General features: G+C 36.8%; 2 protein-coding genes across 2 annotated transcripts; both read right to left on the bottom strand.

Annotated features, from left to right (window-relative positions):
* Positions 1-3,539: 3,539 nt before the first annotated feature.
* LOC132185423 (desmethyl-deoxy-podophyllotoxin synthase-like) lies at positions 3,540-7,547 on the bottom strand. Its single transcript, XM_059599201.1, has 2 exons — positions 6,588-7,547; positions 3,540-4,233 (listed from the first exon to the last, which is right to left on the bottom strand). The coding sequence occupies exons 1-2, from the start codon at positions 7,494-7,496 to the stop codon at positions 3,619-3,621; spliced, it is 1,524 nt and encodes a 507-aa protein (XP_059455184.1). The 5' UTR covers positions 7,497-7,547; the 3' UTR covers positions 3,540-3,618.
* An 819-nt stretch (positions 7,548-8,366) lies between these two features.
* Positions 8,367-9,053, bottom strand: LOC132172687 (agamous-like MADS-box protein AGL61). The gene has a single exon (XM_059584233.1). The coding sequence runs from the start codon at positions 9,051-9,053 to the stop codon at positions 8,367-8,369; it is 687 nt and encodes a 228-aa protein (XP_059440216.1).
* Between the last annotated feature and the right edge of the window lie 627 nt (positions 9,054-9,680).

The raw sequence follows: 9,680 nt of genomic DNA, 5'->3' as shown, positions 1-9,680 counted from the left end.
TGACCCAAACATTAATGACTATTTTTGTGTTGCATGGAATCATATATCCACTAAGTTCACATTTTTCCCTTGATTCTCTTTGGACTAAGTCACCAGGAGGGTGTAATCGCAGAGTTTCTTTGACAACAAATTTCAAGTAATCTAGTTTCTCTATGTTTGGCTCATCAATGTTCCTTTTCCCCTAAAAGACTCGTCGCACTTCGGCTTGTGCCTTCTCCATTGCTCTTGGGTTTCTCAACAATTCTAACATTGCCTATTCTATTGTAGTTGCTGAAGTTTCACTTGTGCTCCAGAGACAACGTCCTGGAAAAGGATTTTGAACAATAAGAGCATAAACAAAGAATGTTACTGTACTTTTGGCAAGAATAGGGGAGAAGAAGGGAGCTACAATCAGATTGTTTTAATCTCTCCAATAAGACATGCACCATTAAATACTTTTTATTAGGACCATTTTATACCATACACAAAAACAAATTCTCAAGCGATAATACTTAACCAAACATAAGTACTAGAAGAAAAGTGGAAAATATCTAATAATATTGTGATTAATATGTTTGATATTTACATAAATTTAGCCATAACATTCTCCTCCTTGAACTCCCAATGTTTTTTTTCAATTTTTGGAACTTCTCCTTGGTAATGCTTTACTGAAAATGTATGCTATTTGCTTCTCTAGCTTACCTGTCAAACTTCAACTCTACTTGCTTCTCTGATGTAGTGGTGCATAATTGCTGCAATACTTTAACTCTTGTTCAAATATGGGTGCGATCGGGCCATTCTACCACGTGTTGGGGAAGGGGGTCACCGTCCTATATCAATGATTGTGTCTACAACTTCGGCCCTAAAACCTTTTGGTAAACTTTTTTATCTAGAATTGATTTAACCATCTCTATCACAAGTACGGCTCGGTTCTTCACTATAAGCTTTCATTTGAATCACCAATTCAAAGAAAACCAATTAATAATCTTTCACATTTTTCATTTTCTTTCATCTCATATTTTCAAAATATCAACCAAGAGTACTCCAAGAGATTGAAGCTTGGTAGCTAGCCCTTACTTTCTTATCTCCATTGGAATACTCCTAGAAGTATATTCCATACTTCCAAACTCTTCTTTCTTCCACAATTATTGGGAAGATAGATTTTGACACTCCCGTTTGAATCACTCTAACAACACAAGCATGCCTACTTTTATCCTCCTTCAGTCCTTTTACTTTGTTGAGCTTCTATCAAGTTTGCTTTGAATAACTTGGGCACTCGATACACTGATTCAACAATGCCCAATAAATCCAAGTAAATAAATAAAGTCTTCATCTTAAACATTGCTCCAATTTATACTACTTGAGCTAATGATGTTTCTCTCTCAAAGTCACTTTTTTCTTCTTCTTCTCTTCCTGCCCTAAAACCTTCTGTGAAGACGAATTTGATACCTAGATATTCCAACAAGTATAGAACACAAGAAAAGCTAAGAAAACTAGAGCAAATTAAGTCTTAACAAAATAAACTCTTCTGCAGAAAACAGAGGAAATTTGCCATCTGAATTTTTTCTTCTTTTCTCTTACTCCATCAATACTTACAACCTTAAAGGAGTAAAAGAATTCTACTTAAAAGAAAAAGAAACAAAGAAATGTAGGTAATAATTGAATATTCCTTTTTCTGAGCAATTTCTGTAATAAATTCATAGATCTCACATACCAGAGTGACAGCTTTGATGTGGTTTCTTTTGATATTAAAGTCAAGCCCGCCCGACTCCCGAAGTTGAATAAGCACATAAACTATATCATCATCTTTGGTGGTCGTTGTAATTGTTGGCATTTGCTTGGTTACGCCAACAATTAACAAGAGCGGATGAAAAAAAATGTCGGCTCGAGCTTTTTTTTTGTTTTGTTTTTGTTTTATGTTTTTAACTTTATCATAGTTAGCTCATAGTTTTTACCACTATTTAAACAATGCGTGGAAACCATTTAGAAGTCGCTCATATTTCTCTTATAATGCAACCAAGCATAGTTGACAAACAAACAATATGAGCTTATAAGCAATAATTATTCCATTTTAAAAGAAAAAATGAGGGTGTTAGGGATGAAAGGCAAATGCACGTGACAATTTTCCATCTATTTTAACCTCTAAATAATGTTGATAGAGTGGCCTATTTGATATGAGATGGTAGTTTAGCTTATTCATTACTGCCACTTTTTGATGTTTGGTGGTGTAAATTAAAAAGCAGTGATTGTTGATGGGGGGAATTGTATTTTCTCTCTATTTTTCCTTGGCTTGGTCTTCCCCTTAATAGTGGAATTAAATATGAGCGGATCCTCCTCTTAACAAACTTTCATATTTTTTTTCTTTTATATTTTCTCATCTCATCTATAAATAGAAAAGGCCACATTAAAAATAGATAAATGATTAGTTAAAGGTGTCTAAAGAAACTAATAGATAGCTAGTGTAAATTGCAATGAAATAGTAATTCAAAAAGTCAAATGTTGAAAATATAAGTTTGAAGGTGTCTTTTCCAAAAAAAAAAAAAAGAGGAAACCTCCCTCTAGAAACTACTCCTGATGTTTTGTAATTAAATAGTTTTTACCAATATTTCAAAAATGCATGGAAACCATTTAGAAGTCACTCATATTTCTTTTATAATGCAACCAAGCATAGTTGACAAACAAACAACGTAAGATTATGAGCAATAATTATTCATTTTAAAAGTAAAAAATGAGGGTGTTAGGGATGAAAGACAGATGCACGTGACAATTTTTCATCTATTTTAACGTCTAAATAATATTGATTGAGTGGCCTATTTGATATGAGATGGCAGTTCGACATATTCATTAATGCTACTTTTTGATGTTTGGTGGCGTAAATTAAAAAGTGGTGATAATTTGCCTGGAGTACGTAGATCTGTTTTTATAATTTAAGTTTGGACATGGGTTAGCGAATGTTGAAGTTATAAATAGGACATGATTATAAAACTTTTATGTTTGTTTATATAACGTTGTAACCTCATATCTTTGGTAATAATTTATCAAAACTTTACGCTCTCCTATGCTGGGGTGGAGGGAGAGGGGTCCTCAACTTCCAATTTTTTTTTTTTTTTTTTTTTTACCAGGGTAGAAAATCCCTTCTACCCCGGATGTCCAAGTTGCCCACCATCATCCACAGATGAAGAGCAATCGACACTCATTCATCAGACATCAGGAGCAAATGATTCAAGCAGCACTGGGATGTGTGAAAATTTTTTGCCACAGTTTCAGCGTTTCAGAATTTTTTTAGGTTTAGGCTAAAGATGAAAAGAGGAGAAGACGATACAATCACGTGATGCATGTCCATTTATTAAACTCCCCGTTTAAAGTTTGTGGACCACTGCCTTTGTTTGTTGGACCCTTTGTTGTGGACCCTACCTTTTCGTTTAACGAGTAAGTGGGCTTCGGGAAACAAAAAAAAAAAATGTCAATGGCCAGTGGGTTCGTTGAGATACCAAACTCCAGACTTTCTAGAAGTCCAAAACACTAAAACTCTTCACAAAAAATAAATAAAATCCAGCACAAAAGCAAACACGATTAAACACAAAAGCGTAAAGTATTGTTTGCCAACACGATTAAAAACAACATCCCTATTCGGTTCCTTTAACTAAGAGGAATCCAAGGTGTGGCAACTAAGTGCAAATCATTATTTCTCTTACAAGATAATCCGAGAAATTCAGACATGTCAAGTTCTTCTAGTTTGATATCATTGGGGAGTTTCCAGTTGAAGCGATACAACAACTGAGAAAGAGCAAGTTCAATGGTAGCTAAAGCAAATGATATGCCTGGACATATCCTCTTACCATCTCCAAAAGGAATGTATTCAAATTTTGTTCCTTTAAAATCAATACAAGAGCTGTGGAACCTCTCTGGGCGAAAGCAATCAGCATCAATCCAATATTCTGGATCTCTACCGATGGCCCAAACATTAATGACTACTTTTGTGTTGCTTGGAATCATATATCCACTAAGTTCACACTTTTCCCTTGATTCTCTTGGGAGTAAGGCACCAGGAGGGTGTAATCGCAGAGTTTCTTTGACAACAAATTTCAAGTAATCTAGTTTCTCTATGTCTGTCTCATCAATGTTCCTCTTCCCCTCAAAGACTCGTCGCACTTCAGCTTGTGCCTTCTCCATTGCTCTTGGGTTTCTCAACAATTCTGACATTGCCCATTCTATTGTAGTTGCTGAAGTTTCACTTGCTCCAGAGACAACGTCCTGGAAAAGGATTTTGAACAATAAGAGCATAAACAAAGAATGTTACTGTACTTTTGGCAAGAATCAGGGGAGATGAAGGGAGCTACAATTAGATTGTTTTAATCTCTCCAGTAAGACATGCACCATTAAATACTTATTGTTAGGACCATTTTATACCATACACAAAAACAAATTATCAGGCGATAATACTTGACTAAACATAAGTATTAGAACAAAAGTTGAAAATATCTAATAATATTGTGATTAATATGTTTGATATTTACAACACTTTAGCCATAACATTCTCTTCTTTTTTTTTCTTTTTTTTTTGATGAATAAGCAACTTCATTAACAAACAAACCAAGAACACATCAACAACTAATACAAGCCTGATTAACAGACTGAAAAAAGCCTACACAGAGGCCAAAAAACAACAAACAGCAGAAAAACTCTAGCCAACAGCCCAAAACAATTAAACCAAACCCTTACAGAGGGCTAAACAATAGCCTCAAATCAGAAACAAAAACCAACAAAACAAAGGAAAAAGACCCTATCCTCAAACAAGCCACATATAAAATCTGCAGCAACACCCTTACAGAGGAAACATAATATCCTCAAAACCATAAACAAACCACAAAAAGCCTGCAACATATCATCAACAAAACAAACTTTCAGACAAGTTTCATAAGGAGCAGAGTAAAATATTCTCCCTAGTCCTTGGGAACTTTCCTTTCCCAACAATTCTAGCACGAACTTCCCACAATACTTTCTTCAAAATCTGCTCCTCAGTGTGTGGATGGCCTGCATGCTTAATTTCATTTCTAGTGCACCAAATGTTATAAACTGCAGAACCCAAAGCCAGCCTACAAAGCAAGCCTTTAAGAGTGTTACAACTCCAAGAACTACGTCCCAACTGAAGAATATCCTCCCATATAATAGGGGGATTAGCCACTTTGCATCTAGTCATACAAAACTTCCAAATTCTATAACAAAAGCTGCATTCAAAAAATAAATGGTTTCGGCTCTCCATTTGATTCTGCAAAAACAGCATTGAATATCTCCTCTATAACCCCAACTCAGCAACCTTACTCCTGTAACCAACCTATCCTTCATGGCAAGCCATAAAATGAAAGCTTGCTTAGGAATGGCTAAAGAAAACTAGACCAGTCTCCACCACTCAATCTGATTCATTTTTTCCCTAAGAGCCTCCCAAGTATTTGAACTTACATAGATACCTTTCCTAGAAGCAATCCAAATAGGTTTATCACAAGAACCCAAACTGATTTCAGTAAGCCGAGTTTGAATATCCACCAAGGCTTTAGACCTAGCAGGCCTCCAAAACCATTCTCCATTATGGATAACAGAAGATAATTTTGCCTCCACACTACTTTGAGCATCATAAACAACTCTAAGACCATACTTCTCAAGAAGAATGCCATCAAGATGCCAAAAATCCATCCAGAGACATATATTACTTCCATCCCCAACCTCAAATCTCAAGAACTTCTTAGCAGTATCCCTCAACCTGAGAAGTTTCCTCCAACACCAAGAGCAATTCTGTGGTATATTGACACTCCAAAAACTCCTATGTTTCAGAAACTTTGCCTTAATCCAGGCCACCCATAAAGAACCTGATCTAGCAAACAAAGTCCATATGTGCCTAAGCATAGAGGTTTTATTCCAGACATCAATTCTCTTCAGCCCCAAACCACCCTCTTTCTTAGGAAAACAAATATCATTCCAAGCCACTTTTGCTTTTGCAGCCTCCATATCCTTCCCATTCCACAAAAACCTATTAAATTTCTGCTCAATAGCCTTTATAACCTTCTTAGGCAGAATGAAAATGCTAGCCATAACATTCTCCTCCTTGAACTCCCAATGTTTCTCTCAGTTTTTGGAACTTCTCCTTTCGTAATGCTTTAGTGAAAATGTCTGCTTCTATCAACTTTGTTGAGCTTCTACTTTTATTCTCCTTCAGTCCTTTTACTTTGTTGAGCTTCTATCAAGTTTGCTTTGAACTTGGGCACTTGATACACTGATTCAACAATGCCCAATAAATCTTAGTAAATAAATAAAGTCTTCAATTTATACTACTTGAGCTAATGATGTTTCTCTCTCAAAGTCACTTTTTTTCTTCTTCTTCTCTTCCTGTCCTAAAAACTTCTTCTGTGAACACGACTTTGATACCTAGATATTCCAACAAGTATATATAGAATACAAGAAAAGCTAAGAAAAATCTTCTGCAGAAAACAGAGTAATTAAATTTGCCATCTGAATTTTTTCTTCTTCAATCTTACTCACAAAGAAATGTGGGTAATAATTTAATTTTCCATTTTCTGAGCAATTTCTGTAATAAACTCATAGATCTTACATACCAGAGTGACAGCTTTGATGTGGTTTGTGGTGATATTAAAGTCAACCCCGCCCGTCTCCCGAAGTTGAAGAAGCACATCAACTATATCATCATCTTTGGTAGTTGTAATTGTTTGCATCTTCTCCTCGATTATATCCTCGAGAATCTTGTCCATCTTTCTGTGTAGTTTCTCCAACGCAGGCTTCATCCCAGTAAGGAAAGCAAGGAACTTCAATGAAGGGAAAAGATCAGGCACATTAAAGCCTCCACTGAGACTAAAACCTTCCCTGACCAACGATATGAATTCTTTTTCATACTTGCATTTCTTCCCAAATGCCGCCCTGGAAGCAATTCTATTTGTGAAGGAGAAGATTTTCTCGCTGAGATTGATCGGAAATCCCCCGGACCCGGACAATGAAATTGATTCCACAAGATTACACGCCTCTTCTTCTCGTACAGATCTAAACGACAGGACACGCTTAGCACTTAGGAGCTCCACGACACAAATCTTTCGAATTTGTCTCCAATAATCACCGTAGGGAGTAAAGACAATACCTGAATACCCATAAGACAAAACTTCAGCAGCAAGAGCGCTAGGCCGATTTGCGAATGCAGTGTCATGTGTCTTGAGCACCTGTTTGGCTAAATCTGGTGATGAAATGATTATGGCCGACACCTCACCCAGTTGCAGTTGCATAATGGGTCCATGTTTCTTGGCCAAGTCTCTCATGGAACGATGTGGTAGGGATGAAAAAGCCAGCTGGTGCAGGTTCCCTATAAGAGGCAGTTTCCATGGTCCTGGGGGAAGCTTCTGGAGAACTTGGCCTCTGGCTTTACATCTTTTCCAACAAATAAACAGGATGAAAAGGTTGAAGAAGGAGAAGAAGAGCCATGAAGAAAGAGGAAAGGAGAGACCTTGGAAATGAAACATGAGGGAAAACCGCAGAAACTCTGTTCTGAAGACAGAGAGGGGGAATGGGAGAGGTACAAGTAAAGATTAATGGCGTCGCTGGCGGGAGGATGTAAAGTCAACGAATGAATGATTAGGTAGATCATGGAGAATGGGGTCCACTAGAACTTGCAAATCTTGGATCCGGCTTACTTATTTTAATAACAGCATGTATGTTGTAGTGTAAGCAACGGTCAAAATTGAATCTTTCAAAAATTTTCTTTATTTTCTCTCTCCTATTAAAAGCTTTTCAAAGTAAGTCAACTTTGAGATTCAATCTTAACCATTACTTACACTACAGCATACATGCTGTCATTTTAATATCAGCATGTAAGCCAAATCCGCAAATCTTTCAATTACGGCTTTAAACGAACAAAGCTAACCATAAACCCATTCAGGCCTTGTCCGATAAAGTTCGGTCTGTAAAGTCAATTATTAAATAAGCTGCTCGTGAACACGAAACTAAACTTGCTTATTAAAAAATATATACCCGTATAAACGTTGGTTTAAAGCTCGCGAACATAGGCTCGACTCGCCTTTTATATATATATATATATATATATATATATAAAAAGAAAACATGACCATCACATGATAAAGATGTAAAATGAGATTAGATAAGGTTTAAGAATCAAATGGCCTTATATGACAAAAAAAACAAAACAAATACTAGAATATAATCATATACCCTTTGCTTAATTACACAAAAATAAATAAATAAAATTTTTAAAAAAAAATTTTGAAAAAAAAAAAAAAGGTCAAAAAAATGTTCTTATTCATTCATAGTAACTCGAACAACATAACCTATCTCAAAATCATCCCATTTAGACAAGAAATTGAAAGGCAGAAACTTCAAAACTGTCCGTGCTCAACACCAAAATTACCATGGCTACCAGAAAAACCACCACCAATATCACCATTACCACCCTCCAAATTCTGATTAACAAACTCATTCCCCAACCCCACATGATCCCCCACACCCACGCCTGATTCCATTGGAGACACCAAAGAACAAATCCTCATCATCATCATCTCTTCCACCCTTGCCGCCACTTTCCTCCGCACCTCCTGCAACGCCCTCGTATAGTGCTGCAACTCCTCCAAACCCATGTTCTCATCCAGCGGCGCATCCCACCAAAACCCTAATTCTTCGTTCCCGGCCGCATTCTTCTTCTTCTCCTCCTCAATCACGGCCACACGCTTTTTCTCTATTTGCAACTCCTTCTGAGCCTCAGCATACTGCCTGCTGAACTCATCCACAGGCACATACTTTTTGAACGGCTGTGGGAAGGTGTTTCCATTGCCGAGATAGCGGTTAAGGACGGCTTCAACATCGGGGTGGCCAAAGCAAAACGGCTTCTTTTTCTTCTCCGAGAACACAATGATGGCGACTTCAGCGCCGCACAAAACACAAAGCTCACCCGCTTTTTTGAAGAGGCCGGTGCGGCGCTTCGAGAAGGTGACTTGCTGCTTGCTACCATCTAGTTTCTTCATCTCTATCCTTTGTCTGCCTCTGGTTTTCTTGGTCGGCATATCCATGGCTGGCTGCTGATTCTAAACCAGAAAAGAAAAGGGTTAGAGAAGGGTGAATGCATATATAGGGTATTTATACGTAGATCATGTTCCCTGGTATAAGGGTTAAAAGCTTGGTGATTGTAATTAATTTGTTCCCTTTACGTACTCCTTTCTTATTGGTGATATGCGTTGTAATTAATTTGTTCCCTTTACATACTCCTTTCTTATTGGTGATATGCTGAACAAAATCAACGTACACAATGAGGGAATAATTGGTGGGAACTCACTTGACTTAAGGGCAAACCCTAATTTAGATTCATCGCCGAATCTTTTTGATAACAGAAAGACCAAAGGAGAACGTAATAAGGAATATTATTAATTGAAAGTTACGATAATCAAGACAACTTTCCTGGGAAAATAAATAAACATTCGAAGAATTTGAAAGCATATGAGGAAGGAGGAAGACAAATTAGTAAGAAAAATTAGAAAATTAAAAAAGTTCTCTAATGGGTCTGGTTTCACATTTTACTCTTATTCTATTAATGTTATGTTCCCCATCAAGTGACAATTTTTTACACAATACTATGTGAACCCAACACGAATCTCTCACAAAATTAGTGGAATGTGATTGAGGAGTGTGACCCGTTTAAT

Source organism: Corylus avellana, chromosome ca1 (assembly GCF_901000735.1).
Source record: "Corylus avellana chromosome ca1, CavTom2PMs-1.0".
NCBI lineage: Eukaryota > Viridiplantae > Streptophyta > Magnoliopsida > Fagales > Betulaceae > Corylus > Corylus avellana.
This window is presented reverse-complemented; position numbering and strand designations above follow the sequence as displayed.

What these genes read in the sequence shown, in the direction of transcription:
- LOC132185423 (XM_059599201.1), bottom strand. Translation starts at nt 7,496, where the DNA reads ATGTTTCATTTCCAAGGTCTCTCCTTTCCTCTTTCTTCATGGCTCTTC. An exon ending in ACATCAAAGCTGTCACTCTG is followed by an intron (nt 4,234 to 6,587) that starts GTATGTAAGATC and finishes ATCCTTTTCCAG; the next exon opens with GACGTTGTCTCTGGAGCAAG.
- LOC132172687 (XM_059584233.1), bottom strand. Translation starts at nt 9,053, where the DNA reads ATGGATATGCCGACCAAGAAAACCAGAGGCAGACAAAGGATAGAGATG.